The sequence below is a fragment of the Chelon labrosus genome (genome assembly GCF_963514085.1).
Source record: "Chelon labrosus genome assembly, chromosome: 15".
Classification (NCBI taxonomy): Eukaryota; Metazoa; Chordata; class Actinopteri; order Mugiliformes; family Mugilidae; genus Chelon; species Chelon labrosus.
Genome location: NC_140348.1, coordinates 25037853 through 25054771, shown reverse-complemented (window position 1 = coordinate 25054771; position 16919 = coordinate 25037853). Strand labels below are relative to the sequence as shown.

At 45.9% G+C, this 16919-nt stretch overlaps 1 protein-coding gene across 1 annotated transcript; it reads right to left on the bottom strand.

The window, feature by feature from the left end:
- Positions 1 to 3254: 3254 nt before the first annotated feature.
- sertad2b (SERTA domain containing 2b) lies at positions 3255 to 16701 on the bottom strand. The gene is made up of 2 exons (XM_084562488.1): positions 16282 to 16701; positions 3255 to 7619 (listed from the first exon to the last, which is right to left on the bottom strand). Exon 2 carries the CDS (start codon positions 7613 to 7615, stop codon positions 6317 to 6319), a length of 1299 nt encoding a protein of 432 aa, XP_084418614.1. The 5' UTR covers positions 7616 to 7619; positions 16282 to 16701; the 3' UTR covers positions 3255 to 6316.
- Positions 16702 to 16919: the final 218 nt, after the last annotated feature.

Sequence of the window (16919 nt, the reverse complement as noted above, 5' to 3'; positions counted from 1 at the left end):
CAGACACAGGGAGAACATGCAAACTCCACACAGAAAGGAACCAGTCGACCCATGGATTAGAACCCAGAACCTTCTTGCCGTGAGGCATCAAAAAAGTTCTGAACGCTAGCTACCAGCTACCTAGCCAAATGTTCTCCTTGGCAGACGTTTTTGCACAGGTAGATGCTAAAGGATAACACTGAAGTATCTGCGTTCCCTCCATGTGAGCTAGTTCCAGTTGGGTTCACACCAGGACTCTTATTACACTCTTATGACACTTCTACGTCAAACCAGACCCTACGTAGACGCTAACGCCGTAGCCTGACGTGCACCTCCCCAGAAATATAAGCTGTGATTGGTCCGCTTGGTAGCAACGTGTTTCTACTTTAGTATTTTCCGACTGCTTCTCCATCTCCGAATTGATTGTTTGGGATCAGAAAAGATGGAACACATTGAGGAAAGGTTAACTGAGGGTGTTCGGTGATACAAACATTTTCACAGTTTCAGTCGCCATTGTTGAAAGTGAAGCAGGAAGTAGAAACAAAAATTAACCTGACTTATGTTTTTACAGAGCGAGCCAGACTGATGAGCGCACCAGAACAAATGGCTCGCAATCGGCGTAGGCTACGTACGTAGGTTACGCCGTCTATGTCCCGCAGAGGCATAAACTGCGCTTTAATAGAACTGAGCAGTTGTCAACTGTTGTCATAACAGCATCTTGTGAAAAGTCCAAAAACATGAAAGAAAGGCAACTGGACTTGTAGAGTTTCTTGAAGACGTTTGATCCAAGTCTTCAGTTCTAAAGGACTGGTGGAGGAGTTTAAATAGGAACATCTGTGGGTGTTACCTGTGACTGTGTCCTCTTTCTCCAATGAATCAGTTTCTCAGTCCATCTCCCCTGTTCATGTTCATGGATTTTCCAAGTCGACATACTGTAGATGTATTCCTTTACTTGTCTTTCTAACCTTCTGTCTTCTCTGATGGATATCATCCTCAGATGTTCCTCTTTAAACCCAAACTCCTCCACCTTTAGAACCAAAGACTTGGATGAAACATCTTCAAGCAACTCCACAATTCCAGCTGCCTTTCTCTTTGGATAAACCGTGACCTGAAGGACTGAGAACCTTCATCTGTTGAGAAGAGTCAAGCTCTGGACGCCATGTTTTCGCAAAACCATTGTTTCTATTTTTGACTTGAGGCCTCCACCGCAGCCTGCATTTCAGTCAACAATTTGTCAGTTTTTGAAAAGAATTCCATCAGCCTGGAGACATTCGCCTCTGAAAGAATCCAGTGTACAGCAGAACTTGAAGGAGCCTCTTATCTTTCTTTAAACAACCGTTGAAGCCATGATGAGGATCGGATGTTTCCGTGCGTTTCCCGTGCAAATCAGTTTGTTCTGAACCGTGAGAATCTGAGTCTCACAGCAAACGAACACTCAGAAAGCGTCTTCTGCGTGACACTAAATGAGTGCTAAAAGGCTTTTGCATTTCCAAAATAAATCTTGAAAACATGAGAGCATTTCCTTCTTTCTGCTGCGTAGAATGATCTAAGGAAGGCGGGTCGCTGCGGGGTAGTAGTGTCGGTAAAACTTGTTTATGAGATTCACATGGTTGGACAACAACAGCTGCAAGTTACGCATTTAAGGAGTTGTTGTATGAGTAATCATTCAAAACTGACAGCTACTGCATTCCTTCTAAAATAAAAGATGTTGCCTCACCAACAAATGCTGTAATGAGTAATCTGTGTAACTGCGTAAGTAATCTCTATCTAATATTTAAGGTTCAAAGCTCGTCCTCGTTCTGGATTTCACAAAGAATCGTTGTCAAAGCATCGAACAACATAGATAGCATTCTGGCAATTTTAAATTATAAGACGCTAAATTGACTCGTCTCCTCCCATTGTGCGAACTGAGGCTATAGTTCTGGGGATATGGGCGGCGCCATCTTGCAAATTTGGAGCCAGAGTCTGCACGCGTAGGCTGGCTTCTCGGATGTCGACGGCAAAGTAAACGCCACGCCCTCTAGCCCACAAGAAACACGGGACACTCTGCGAGAGGCTGCAGTCGCCTCACTTAACGCCATTAATGATGTCACTTCCTGTTATTATAGCATCATAATAACTGCTTAAAACTCACATGAAAAAATTAAAATTGAACATGCAGCAACATAATATTACTGCATTAACTTACAGAAACCATCTTTGGGAAAAAAATTATTTAAAGTGTACTATGATGCTTTAATTTTGAACCAATCATTAACACAGAAGAGGCGGGGTTTATGACCTTATACTGCAGCCAGCCACCAGGCGGAGATCCACATGATTTGGATTGACTTCACCATCAACAAGTTAAAGGGGAACTAACGTTTTTTACAACCTGGACCTTATTTCTGGCATAAAATATGATCGTTTACTCACCCATATAACTTTGGTGTCATTTGGAGTCGTTCAGACGATATTTAGATCTGCGTATATCCATATAGTGGGAGTGAATGGGGCACCGAAATGCAGCCTCTGAATAACGCATTATCTGCCACAAAACTCGTTCATTTCACCAATATTTTGTTATGATACACTAGTGCTATTCCCCGTTGAGTCCAGAGTTACCTGTTATCTATTCGTGGACGTGCAGCGGTTTGTTGTTCTTTGGCCAGCTGTTCCTCTCTCTGCCTCCGCATCCTCCTGCCTCCGCATCCTCCTTTCAACGAGCTCCTCATCCTATATAATCTGGCTCAAAACGGTAAGGACGTCCATCATAAGCAAAGTCGTCATCCACAACCTCAGAATCGGAAAAATATTGAACCACGTTGCAAAAAACTAGAAGTAGCAAATTACAGGTAAACAAGTCGCGCGGGGTGTGCGCGGCGCTCAGAGATGACAACATCCAGGTCAGAGGTTAGTAAGTCAATCTACAGACCCCGGATGATGAAAACAGGTAACTCCGGACTCAACAGGGAATAGCACTAGCGTATCAAAACAAAATATTGGTGAAATGAACGAGTTTCGTGGGAGATGATGCGTTATTTAGAGCCTGCTTTTCGGTGCCCCATTCACTCCCACTATATGGATATATGCGGATCTAAATATCTTCCAAACGACTCTAAATGACACCAAAGTTATATGGGTGAGTAAACAATCGTATTTTAGGCCAGAAATAAGGTCCAGGTTGTAAAAAGGTTGTTTTGATATCTTTTTCATCATCTGACAGAAGCCCAGACTGGTCAAATGTTCATTTTATATACCAGTGTCAATGAGTTTATGTGCATTTATCAAAAAAAAGTAAAGAAGTAAAGACAAACAGACATCTGCTCTTTTTACAGTTTATTGTATATATATATTTATATATATATAAAACTACAAAAGTAAGACTGTTTCAAATTCATAGACAGCTGTCCATTTATCACACACATACATATATATGTATATATACAGTGTATATATACATATATATGTGTGCCATATGTGATAGAATACATATATATAGATATATATATATATATATTCCACAGTCCACATTTGGATCCCAGTAGAGTGGTCAGCTGATAGTTTCTCTCTCTGTGTGTGTTTGTGTTCTATTGCATAGAAAAAGGCACAGCTCTGAGGTCTGTGTAAAATACAGCCTTCATAGAGGGAATCAGCCTCAGCTGCGGTCAGTCCTCGTCGGCGGCTTCGACCGCCGGGCGTACAGCGCTCTCGGGACAGCGCCACAAAACCGTTTCGGTGACAAACACTGATCGAAAACAAAAAAGTCTCTGGAGCTCGAATGTTGTTCATACTATGTACATTACTTTTGGCATTGAAGCGTCTATGACAGGCTTTGGAGTCTTGACATCTGAAGGTTGGAGATGGATTTTTTTTTTTTTTCCTTTTTTCTGTTTTTTGAGTATTGCTGCATGAACTGTTCGCCTTCAGCTGGAAAATGATCGAGGAAAGTAAAGTACAAAAGGTGTAAAAAGTCGTGGCCACCACCCCACAAGGAAAAAATAAAAATAAAATCAATAACAAAGCAACAAACAAACAGATTAACATAAGAATATAACTACCCATGGATATAAAAACAAACAAAATGGCTTCCACCCATAATTCCACACTCAGATACATTCCTATCTGAAGTACATTCTTACCACACATTCTGTACACACATTTACAATCCAAATGTTCACTTCAGATCCAAAAAATAAATATATTTACACAGAAAAAGGATAAAACAATATGAATAAATAACTTCATTGACGAAAAAAAGAAAAAAAAAGAAACAAGCACTCCAAGAAATTCAAACGTAGCGAGAGAAACAAGACACGGTCGTCTACAAACGGTATGTGCTCGGCTCTGCTCTGGGTTCAGTTAATAATGCAGTCCTTCTCACACTCTGGATGAAGCCAAATGCACACAGGGAAGCTGATGATGTGTCATTGGAACACCTTTTAAATTTACCCCGTCCTCCGACTCCAGGTGATACAGTCCGTCCTATAAACAGCTACTGAGTCCCGTAGTTTACCAGACAATCTGCACCTTTAGGGTTTTTATTTAATAACTGCTGCAGGAATCTCTACTGGGGATGTACCCTGCCTTTCTGGACCACTGCACCGTTCAAAAATCCTTGTATTGCTGAGAATAGACAGACAAATATGCATCTCACAGGGTAATTAATTCCGTACTCATCAATTATTTGTAATGTGTCATTGGTTTTGTGCCTAACATGGTGCATTGTGGCCTGTGCAAGGGAAGAAGAGGCGGGATGGGGGTAGTGTTTTAAAACAACACGGTCTTTTCGCGTGGTTGCAGTATCAGGTTAATACTGAGGTTTGGGTTTCCTGCTTCGAATATATCGAATTGTTCACGAGCCGCATCAAGCCCTCCTGCTCAAGCATGTGCTTTAAAACATACATGAGCGTTTTTTTTTGTGGGGGATTAAAACTGCACCGTGCGATTTAAAAGAAAAATAAATACATAAATAAAAAGGGAAGTGAGCAGAACCCTGAGATTTGGCGTGTAAGGGCTCCCGTTCGAAAGTAAACATAGTCGTCAAATATACGCGGGGGGGGGGGGGGGGATGTGCGCAATACTGTACGCCCTGCTGTGATTTGTCGCTAAGTGTGAAGGAATCAAACCAAAAGAGAGACACGCTAGTACCACGGTGAGTCTCTCAGGTCAAAGTTTTTCGGGACATCTGCGCCCGACTGGGACCCATGAGTCGGCTTCCAATGTAAACACGTCAAGCTTTCCCGTGGTTGTAGCTCGTTTAAATCCTGCAGTAACTGAATAATGATTACTCGCTCATATGTGGAATAGCATCCAGCACAGTTATATGTGCCTGCCAGTAAGGAAGGGGAGGAACTAATAGTAGGTCTGTACTCCGTTCGTAGACTTGATGTGTACGAGAATCTCCCTCTACTGAAAAAAACAAAAGTTAAACAAATAACCTGGCGATGTGTTTTAGAGCTACTCCCAAAGCATTATTACACAGCCAAGCTAATACGCGATCTAGCACACTGGTAAAAACAACAACGTATTCCTCGTAAAAACCTTTTTTATGCTTTTGCTTTACAAATAAAACATAGCATCCGTAATAAGATAAAGATTAAATAATTATTATTTGATCATGAGAAATTACCTTACTTAATAACAGTTTTAATACGATACAATAAATTAAAAGAAAGAAAAAGAAAAAAGAAAAACGTCGAGGAGTGACCTCTCTAGGCTGTTAAAATGAAAAGAACTAGAAAAAATACTGTAAAAACAGGAATTGAATAAGTGGTCATTTTTGAAAAGGCACTCATCTGCTAAAAGCCATGAATACAGTGTGTGTGTGTGTGTGTGTGTGTGTGTGTGTGTGTGTTCACTTGTATTTCTTTACTTGTGATGATTGCAGAGACAGAATGAGGAGCAATTTTCATTTCTTTTCTTCTATCTACAGTTGCCGTTCAGGGTTAAGGCTTATTTATGCTCAGGTTTAAAGATCAGAGCAAGGGTTGGGTTTCACTGTAGGAAACGAAAGGGAAGTTCTCACAAGTATAGAAATGCAACAAAAACAACAAATGTGTGTGTGTGTGTGTGTGTGTCTTTGTTTCCCGGTTACTTCATTTCCATATTTGGAAAGGCGAGCACAGTAAATGCACAGTGTTGTGTGGTAGTAGTTGTCATAGTAGTACTAATTGACATCACCATCGATGTTTACAATTACCGACCTTCGAAGAAGAGTTTAAAAATAAAACCAACAAAGAAAAAAAAAAAGAAGAACGTAAAACAACAACCAGAAAAAAAAAAAAAATCGATCCCAAAGAGTTTCATTCCAGTCTCATAAAAAGGTCTCTGTTCCTCAGGTGGAGGCGTCCTCGAGTCATGAACCCACCAACACCTCCATGATGTGGTCCAGTTCTGTCAGATCTATTTTGAAAGGCTGATTGGCTGAAACCTGCGGGGCGGGGCCGCTGTACGGCGACGACAGCGATTTGAGGAGGTCGTCCGCCGTCACCACGGGCGACAGTTTAGAGAGGCCGCCTCCCGGCGTCGCCCCCACGGCCCCCGCTGTCGTGCAGGGGTCAAAGTCATACATGGACGTGTCGATGTCGGCGAACAGGACGTCGTCCAGCGCCAAGTCTGAGAGGAACCCGGAGGGCGAGGAAGAGGAGAGGGGAGACGAAGGGGAGGAGGGGGAGGAAGGGGAGGAGGAAATGTCTACCAGGCCACCAGGGGGCAGTGTAGGCAGGGTGTCCATTGGCCGGAGCTCGGCGCAGCGGCCTTCTACTAAGAAAACGCCAGCTGCCTCTGGTTTAGCACCCACGGTCCTGCAGTCTCTGGGTGGGCCTGTGGGTGCTGGGGAGAGGGGTGCTAAGTAGGGGGGCTGGGAAGTTAGTGTGGGAGCAGGGGAGGTAGTCATGGTCGTAGTATTAGCTGCTGCTGTCCTTGTTATGGCTGTGGAAGGACCCAACTCCATTTCACTCAGAGTGGAGGGGAAACCGTCATTGGACAGGACAGGCACAGGGACACTGGAGGACGCCTGGCTCAGAAGTGCTGTAGGTAGAGGCTGCGCTGGGGGTGGTGACAGAGGAGGGGTGGGTGGGGACGCGGCGCAAAAGGCCGAATCTCCACCGTCCTCCTCCAGTAGAGAGGCTGGAGTAAGGCAGGCTTCCAGAGGGGCGGGACAAGCCTCCACGCGGCTAGGGCAAGCCTGGGATGCCTGGCAGTTGGGAGGCACCATCGGGTGGGGTGAAGGCGGCGGGGCGATCACCGGCATCAACAGTGCAGAAGGCTGGGACACTTGTGCAGTCGCTGGCAAAACGCCGAAAGACGGCGGCGCCTCGCGGAAGCCCTCGTCCATGGGGTCGTCGGGCGGCGGCGAGGGCGGCAGGAGCAGCGGCCGCAGGGAGCCCTCCTGCTTGAGCTCGTCCTGGATGCGCCGCAGCATGTTGTTGATGAGGACGCGGCGCTCCAGGCTGGGCTCGCCGAGCGGCCGCTGGCTGTACAGCTTCATCAGGGAGATGTTGAAGATGGTCTGCCGCTGGAGGGTGTACGACACCTTGGACAGGCCCTCCGGAGCCATGCCTAGCCCCCCTCCCGCCACCGGCACCTCCAGCGTTTTGCCTTCCAGCCCCTCTTCATCCTCGTCCAGCTTCCGTTTCGCACCTTTACCGAACATATATCTGGAAAAGACGAAACCAGAAGTCACATTAACATGAAATAAGGAAGCATTTCAAACACAGGAGTACCCTTTACTGGTACCCGCTCTCTTTTCAAGACCTTCTATAACAAAACACGTCACCAGGAAACTTTCATCCTTCCGGGTATGGAGAGTTTCCAAACTTGAGAAACTTGACGTACCGGTACAGCGGGACCTGTCTGGAATATTCTTATTATTCTGAACTATTTTGACATTACAACAACTTCACACCTGAATATTTATAACAGTTCAAATAAGGGATGTAATGACTGGTGTGCCCCGGTGCAAGCATTTTTAAAATTGGCTTCAGCCAAGCATGATCTTCTGCAGTTATTTATTTATTTTAGGTCTGCCATGAACCAAAACCACGTCCTTGTAGCGTCAAAACATCTTCTTCCCCTTCTGTTTTAATGGTGTTTGGTTAGCGTCAAAGCTGACCGAAAATTGAAGAAGAAGAAGAACCAAAATCACGTGACTAAACATGAGAGTGTGGATGTAGTTAAATTTCAAAAAGTTACGCAACGTGGATGTTTGGCGAGGTGGTCGTGGGAGATCGTTATTCAACGCCACCGACTTTATTCACCAAACAAAACCTGAACGCTGCTTTTAAAAGAAACTTTCCTGGACGCGGCGTCACGTCCCGCGCTGGGATATTAAAAGATCGGCATTGGATCAGAGGAGCAGAGGGACATCTCTGGCTCAAATGAGACTGAAATCAAGCAGCTTAACTGTTGTGATTCAAGAAGCTCCTAAAACACAGCACGCTCACTGCAACGGGGTGGGGGGGGGGGGTTTAAGAAACATATATTGAAACCATAAGCAGCTGCAACGGGAGCCTCCATGCAGCACGCCGCGGCCCAGCACACACACACACACACACACACACACACACTAAGTTATGTAATAGCAGTGTTCCCTGCTGTACCAAAGGATCATAGGCCAGATTTAAAGCCCAGCCCCTCCCGCCGCCGCCCCCCCTCTCCCCACCCCACTCCACTTCACTCTCCCTCCTCCTGCCATATTAGAATAGCACATTGAGTTACTTACTGAGGGGGTGGGGCAAGCATGTGGGGACGAGAGACATACAGTTATACAGCAAAGAGAGAGAGAGAGAGGGAGTAATAACAGATTCCCTGCACATACATATTCAAACGGATGAAGAGATCTGTGTGTTTAATGACATTTTCTGATGATGTAGTTATTGCTCCTGCAGAGAGCGCTGAGAGAAAGAAAGAAAGAAAGAAAGAAAGAAAGAAAGAAAGAAAGAAAGAAAGAAAGCAGGCATTGCTGCAATGTGTTTGACTTTAATCCAGGCTGACAGGCTCATGCAGCCAGTCGCTGTCTACACACACACACACACACACACACACTGCGCATGCGTCTCCTCACACACACCACACTACACACACTACACACACACACACACACACAGGAAGTGTGAGCTGCAGGCCCAGTCACCACGACTGGTTGGTTGCCATGACAAACACAGTCAGCTGGGAATTCACCCAAAGAGATGACAAAGAATGGGATGAGAGAGAGCAGTGAGGAGGAGGAGGAGGAGGAGGAGGAGGAAGGGCTGCAGGAGGAGGAAGGGGTGCAAGAGGAGGAGGGAATGGTGCTGCTGTGTGTGTGTGTGGGGGGGGGGGGGGGGGGGCGATGGGGGGTGGTTCCTAGGGGGCAGGAAGGAAGAGGAGGAGGACAAGATGCGAGAAGAGGAAGTAGAAGAGTAGGTGAGAGACTGGTCTGGGAAAGGTGGGAGGGGAAATGAGCAACAGTGTCTCGGTGTCTCGTCCCGCCACTAAAAACTACTGCTGCCTTTGAGCAAGGCACTCAAACCCCAATCAGACACCCCAGTTATTCTTCTGTGTTAGCAAATAAGCTGCTCAGTGAGGTGCATGTGTAAATCAGTGATTGTTCCGTCTTTGGCCTCGGCCCCTGAGACAGAGGTGAGGACAAAGTGTTAGAACATGTAGAGGTAATTAGGTTGGGTCTCTCTATGCTAAGCTAAGCTACGCTAACACACAGACAGTAGAGCATTTATCAAAACAGCGAATTGTTCCTTTAGTATCTCCTCGCAACTCCGAGCAACTGCGACGAAGCCACTTCCTTAAATAGGACCAATAAATTATCCTGAATCTGAATTTGAACGTGAAGACAATCTGCTGAAAGACGAGGCTACGATCAGCAAGGTTCTGACTTTATTAGACACTAAAACTCAACTCGTTAGACCTGCCGCGGTCGTGATAACGGTCCAACAGACAAATTAAAGTTGTTAATCAGATTTAACGTTACGACTCTCCCGACAAAAGCGTCGCCGTAGATTTCTGCTAATAAGGAGAAGAAGAAGAAGAAGAAGAAGAAAGGTGGTTTGACAGGATATTGTGGTGTTTACTGTCAGCTGCTGGAAATAGTAAAAGAAAAGGGCGTAAACATTAGATATAATAATAATAATGGAGTGTAAAATTTAGCTATGTCACCTTTTCTTTCTTGACTGGTGTCAGACAATAGGGGAAGTGTGCCAGACGGAAACTGAAGACGACAACAAAGTCAACGGGAGGATTAGAAACATAAACCTCCTGTGGAAATGAATAAGCTTTTTATTTAGAGGTAGTAGTAGTGGTGGTTAGGGGCGCAGCTTGGGGCCGAGGGGTCCCGGGTTCTCCTGCCCTGAGCAAGCATCTAACCCCCAAACTGCTCCCAGGGTGCAGTCCTTTTCCAACTGTGTTTGAACAAACTGATGGCTCAAACAGCAGGAACTGCAATTTCCCCACTGCAGAACAATTAAAGGTTAAATTATTTTTATTTATTATTGTATTGAGGGCTAGGTCTGACAGCAGACAGAGGTGCTGCTGAGTGTATGTGTGATTTGAGCTTCCTTCCACCCTGTCAACAGTGTCTGAACACACACCTTTTCTTATTTTCACACACACTTCATGCCAGCTGCGTCTGAGCTGTCTTCCTGGAGAGACGTTTTAAAACGTTTTTCACACGATATTAAGTCCGTGTTTATGACGGCGGACTTTTGACCTCATGTTCGAGTGCGTCCATGCAGGGCGACCGTACTTCTGACATATTGTCCCAACTTGTCCCGGATGGGCATCCCAGAGATATAAAGCACTGACACACATCCGTGTACGGACTGTCAGCGTCACCAGCTGCTGCACCGAACAACAAAGATCAAGTCGACGCAGACGTTGATGCTCCTGAGGGTCGTGAAGAAGTAAAAAAAACAACAACAACAACATGAGATTCTACGTTTTTTCTGCAGCTGCTTCGGCGAATCAGCGAGAAAAATCAAAGCGAGAGACGCAGAGATAGTTTCAAAGAGTGGTACTGGTGTGTGATTGAGAGCTGAAGCAGCTGCGCATGTCTGACTCACTGAGTCATGGTGGGGTGTTTAGACACACACACATAGTGCAGGGCTGACATACCAGAGGTGCCCCACCCCTTACATTCCACTTCATTATCCTCCTCTTCTTCGCTTTCCTTCTCCTCCACTCCCGCCGCTCTCCCTCTCTCTCTCTCTCTCTTTTAACTCTTTTTCCATCTTACGTATTCATCCTCCCTCCTTCCCGTTCACCTCACACCCCACACCCCGCCCCTGGTGGTTCGGGGACCCAGAAATCAATCAATGAGCCATGTCTAGATGTGATCCCACCACAGAAGAAGAAGATCAAGAATGAGTGGAGGATGTGGAGCACTGCGATCTAAAATGGGACCGTGGTCTCTGCTCAAGGTCATCATGACTTAAAGCGGATCACTGTTAACTGTCTCACAAGGCAGGGTCTTAAAACTAAAATTTCCGAAAGATTTTATACGAGGTAAATACGGTTAAAGATCTCTGCAGGAGTCTGAGGCGAAGAAGCATCAACCAAACGGCAGTTTTGAAGGTCAACGCTATCACTGATACTCTTCCTAATAGTCATTATAAGGAATATTAGGCTTTACTTTAAGAGAACTCAAATATCTGCAATGTCCGAACTGTTAGGTCAAAGGGGGTCCCACTTGTTTCCGTCCCCCCTTCTTCGCTTCCAAACATCTCGAAAGTCGCGCAAAAGACACAAAACAAATCAGAATCGATACGTGAACCGTTCGTTTCCAGCAGACATGATCCAAGAAAAGCGACGTTTCTCAAAATAAAACGCTCCTCTGGTTTTGCCCGCAGCCGAAAATATCACAAAATATCCTGATACCAAACCGAGAACCAACCGCAGCGTCTGCAACACACACACACACACACACACACACACACGTACGTACGGCCTGTCACGTCATAGAAGAACCGGCGAGGATTCACTGCAGCTGATAAAAAGTCAAAACGTGAAATTTAACCCGGGACATATGTGGCTAAGGTGTTTGTTGAGATAGGATCTTGTGGAAATCTGATATAGAGAGAGAAGAGGAAATGATTTCATAAGAATTAATGAAATCACAGAATGAATCTAAATCTAATCACAAACAGAAACCTGGAGTGTTTTACACACTCAGAGGTGAGGTCAGGTGTGTGTGTGTGTGTGTGTTTGCCTGCCAACTGTGCCTTCAGACGCACATTAGACATGTGGGATGAGAATATTATTCCAGGAGCTGGCACTGGTAGTGATAGTGTGTGTGTGTGTGTGTGTGTTGTGCAGTAGTGCAGTGCTAGTGGACGGACTCTGCAGTGATATTATGATCCTGTAACCGGATACGCTGGTTTCCATGCCTGAGCTGCACATCCACCCCTCCCCCTCCTCCCGTCCACATCGGGCTATTTCAGGTTCTCTAGATGCACAAGGAGTGTAGACGCACACACACACACATATACACCGTCGTAGGTGTATGATTGTCGCGCCGTGCTGTAGGTTTCCGGCGCGACGTGCATTAATCCCGGCGTTCGAATGTGCAATGAAGGCGACACACGACCGAGCTGCCGCCGTTCCTCCTCGCTGTAATACACACGGCTCTGCACACGAGGACGACACTGTCCCGACTCACTACTGTGCGTGCATGTGTCTCCCTCGCACACACACACACACACACACACAATGAACCGACTAGTAAACACATTCCAGACACAACCCAGAGGAAGAGATAGTGCCCTGTAGTGCTCGTCTGACCAGACCTACTACGCTCAATAGCAGCTACGCTTCCACACGCAGCAACCCAAGATACAGTTACACCATGACGTTAGCTACTACTGCTACACCTCTGCCTGCTGATATGCAGAGCATCCAGACTCCTCATCAACACCCACCGCGCCGGCTATTTATCCACTAAAATTCTTTCTCTTTTGCATCGGCCCGCAATAAAACAGGCAAATGTCTCGCGCCGGGGGAAAACACAGCACGCACGTGCGCCGTGCTGCAACAGCTGCTCTCAAACTGACTCAACAGCGCTGCTCAAAGTCCTGAATCATGACGGATACGAAGGAACTCTAGATTCAGTTCGCACGCGCGGTGTGAAAAGGTGAAGTGTGGAGGTGGTGAGCAAAGGTCAACTACACGCTGGAGGCCATTTAATTCGTGCTTAGATCTAACACGCGTTCCCACATCTTTTAATAATGGAATATTAATTAATATGCTCTAGATAATGGCTTAAATTAGCTTCAGTGTGAGATACAGCGGCTAATCTGCAAATGCTTTTATTTTGAAATGGCTGAAAAATGCTCCAGTGTTTCCGTGGAACAAGAAGAATTGAGGACAGATGGTTAAAGGAGAGTCCAAAATAAAATAAATAAGGCAATCGTACGGCTGGAAACCTTGTCCATGAGTGTGTGTGTGTTCGTGCGTGTTTGTGTGTGTGTTTTCCCCCCTCACACAGTGATCATACGTGCTCACATGACAGAGGTCAGCTGGGTATCAGGCAGGGAATTCACTACGATCTCTTACATAATGACAGACCTGGTTACAAAACACTACAGCTCCCGACGACTGCGCAATCAAACAGCATCACATTATTAAAGAGGCACGCCGGCGTGAGCACCAGCACGGCCGGCTCGAGTTCAAATCGACCATCTGGAAGAGTCGTGTTGCTTTCTCCTATTATAAATAAACCTGAAGCCTAAAATGTTTTATTTTCTATTTTTAAACGAATTTATTTTCGTCATTTGACAGAATGTCTTTGTATCTGAGACGCAGGAGACTCTGCGCACGCTTTAGGGATTGAACAAGAAAGGAAGAAAGAGTGCAAAGGTCAGAAACTGAACGACACAGCCCCTGACTTGAAACCATTTTTCCCTGACTCATGACGAAACTACAACTCAGCTGCCATTTCTTTCTTTTTTTTTTTTTTTTTTTTAGACACATGCTAAAGCTTCCACCCACAAAACCCAGCTGGCCAAAAAAATAGGAACAGCTTATCAAGATAAAGGAATACACAGTTAAACTGCAGCAGGGATTCACGGTCCTGCTATTAACCAGGAAGTGAGCAGCAGCAGCTGAGAATATCTGTTCGACAAGGCGGCTGAATACTGAGTCAATCACACCAGACCTGTCAGGTGGGATTAAATGAACCGTGTCATTTGAAGTGAAGATTCTCAGTCGTCCGCATTAGATGAGAGCTCAAATGAAACAGGCAACTGGACACTTCTAATCAGAAAGACTTCGCTTTTAGCCTCTTGTTGGCAACTTGAGAGAGTTCAGGGTCTGGATGGGCGTCAAGGTGTCTGTTTAGTAATGGTCAGGACGTCTTACGCGCCTCTTTCAAACTATCTGCCTCCTCTGGCCGACAAAGTACACTCAACCACAAACCTATGAAGTTAGAAGAAACAATCCTCTGTTTTACACTTCAGCTAAGATCATGTAAATCTTCACTTTGCGTCTCAAATGTCTGGTCATTAGCGTATTCACACACTAATGTGCGCTCCCTCCTATAAGTCTATAAATAAAAGGCAGAAGAAGAGAGCAGATTTAGGTCAGCAGACGTGTCTTCGTGCCGCTGAGCGCTCCCCTGCTCTTCCCTCTGAGCCTTTAGAGGGATGAACGCAGCTCCACAATTCCCTCTACGGAAATCTACAGCATCAGTGTGTCTGGTGGCTGGCTGGCTGGCTGGCTGGCTGGCTGGCTGGCTGCTCTGTTAGTAGCCACCTTATTACTGCAGCATGCAGCCTTATTACCAAGGTGCCCACCTTGTTGCAGCAGCAGCAGCAGCAGCGGCGGCGGCAGCGGCAGCTTCAGTGCTGCAAGTGTCATCATTTCTCCTGCAGGCAGCGGCCTTGTTATTACTCCAGCGTAATCCTTATCGTTGCAACACGAGCCTCGCCGCTGCACTTTTTGTCATGCCGCTGCAAAAAAGGGTTGGCTGTATCACCTTCAGTTCTTCTTACAGATACCCAGAAGCCATCCAAAATATAACAGCCTACGTCATCTCTCGTTGGGTGGCTGCTTGCGGCACGGATTGTCAATTATCAAAAGTCTTATAGGTGCAGCGGCCGCCTCTTCTGCAACGTCCGACACTAGTCATGTGAGTTTCTGGCGGGTAACAGTCACAGATGTAAAACTGAAGATGCTACTTGGATGAAACGTCTTCAAGAAACTCTAGTCGCCTTTCTTTAGCGTTTTTCTATTAGTGTAATACAAAAGTTTCCTCTTCTTCTTCGATGCTACTGAATCGGGGCTGGAAAGAAAAAGCTGGAAGAGCCGCTGGGTGCTAAGACAACATCAGTGAGCGTGTCTCACCACTGAAGGCCTCAGCAGTTTCTTTACAAATCAAAGTTTCTTTTTTTTTTTTTTTATTATTGACGTACTCTGGACCCTGCCTGGAGTTTAGGGACATCCTCAGGGTTCCCCCCGCTCAGCAAACACCCCCCTCCACTGTGACTACATGCCCGTGCAGCATTCATTGTGAAGCTTTTTTATCTGCTCCTCAGCTCTGATCAAACATCTCTCTGAGTCCGGACCGAGCTAGAACCTGAGCTACACCGGGACCCGGTCACAGGACGTATAGGAGCGCTGAGGCATAGGTGCTGTCACTGGAAGAAGAAGAAGAGGAAGGAGGAGGAAGAAGAAGAAGAGCTGGCTGTGTTGTGGTGTGGTGTGGTGTGGTGGATGTTACGAAACAGAGGCCCCTCGGCTCCCAGCAGAAGACACACTAACTTCAGTCCTCAAAAATCACTGGAGACCAGCTACAACTACAACTACACACTCAACACGCAAGTGTCCCAACGACACAACTCATTCACACATGCAGCTGTTACCAAACAACTCACTACACACACATATTTTAATTTTAGGAATCCTTATTAATAATAAGGAAAAGAAATCTGGCACAGAGTAGGGAGGTAGAGGAATTATACATTTATTTAAGGTTTAAAGTGTCGGTTTATTTGGAGCAATGAAAAGTTTATCAGACACTTTTCTCCTCGGTGATAAACTGTTCTCTGCCGTCAACAGGAATGAGTCAAACTAACTGTAAAGGCTGAGTGGAAGCACCGCGGAACGCACGACGCGTAATGGCAAATATTACCCGTTTAATACGAGAAACTTTTCCGACCAGCCCGCTGACACACGGCTCTTCAACACACCAGCCAGTCCGTCTCTATTATTCATTACAAACAGCATTACACACTGCCGCCGCGACACCTTTCTACTCTTTTTCCTTTTTTTTTCTTTACTCTTTAAAAAGGAGTAAACGCCGTCTAGGCTACGGAGAGACCGGGGGAGCCTTACCTCGTCCAGGTCCGCCGGAGGTTTACAGAGAAACATTGGGGGGAGAATTTAAAGCGTCCCGTCTCCAGCAGGGAAATTTCAAAAAAAAAAAAAAAACACACACACACACACACAAGCCGTCCTCGCTCCCTCAGAGTCGGTCACACAATGGCGCTGATAGGAGGAGGAGGAGGACTGGCCTGCGAGCACAGGAGCGCTGCTGCCTTCACGAACCGTCCCACCGCGCTCGTGAGGGAAAGCTGCACGTGCGCTTCTAACGCCACTATTTGCAATAATTTGCAAAAAATAATAAAAATAATATATTATTTTTGTTCATGTGCATAAACTATGCACATATTAGATTTACTCGACATGATTAATATCACGCAATAAGACGAACACGTATTTTGAGATCATTTATCCAATTTAATTTATAAATCTCAGGGTTGTGACAGTTGCTTTTACACAAGCAACCGTTGACGCGCTCATTAGCAACGCGACAACTGCCTCGTTACTGTCCTGGCCGTGCAACTGCCCCTGCTTTTGGTATTCTTTCGTCACGGTTGACAAGTTTACGAGCTGCACGTAAAGGCAGCAGGAGAAGCTGAAACCGAGCAGCTGCACCGAGAAGCGGCGTCGACAACTTCGCTCCGCCCACC

Excerpts from the sequence above, each read along its gene's own strand:
- sertad2b (XM_084562488.1), bottom strand. The coding sequence starts at position 7,615 with ATGTTCGGTAAAGGTGCGAAACGGAAGCTGGACGAGGATGAAGAGGGG.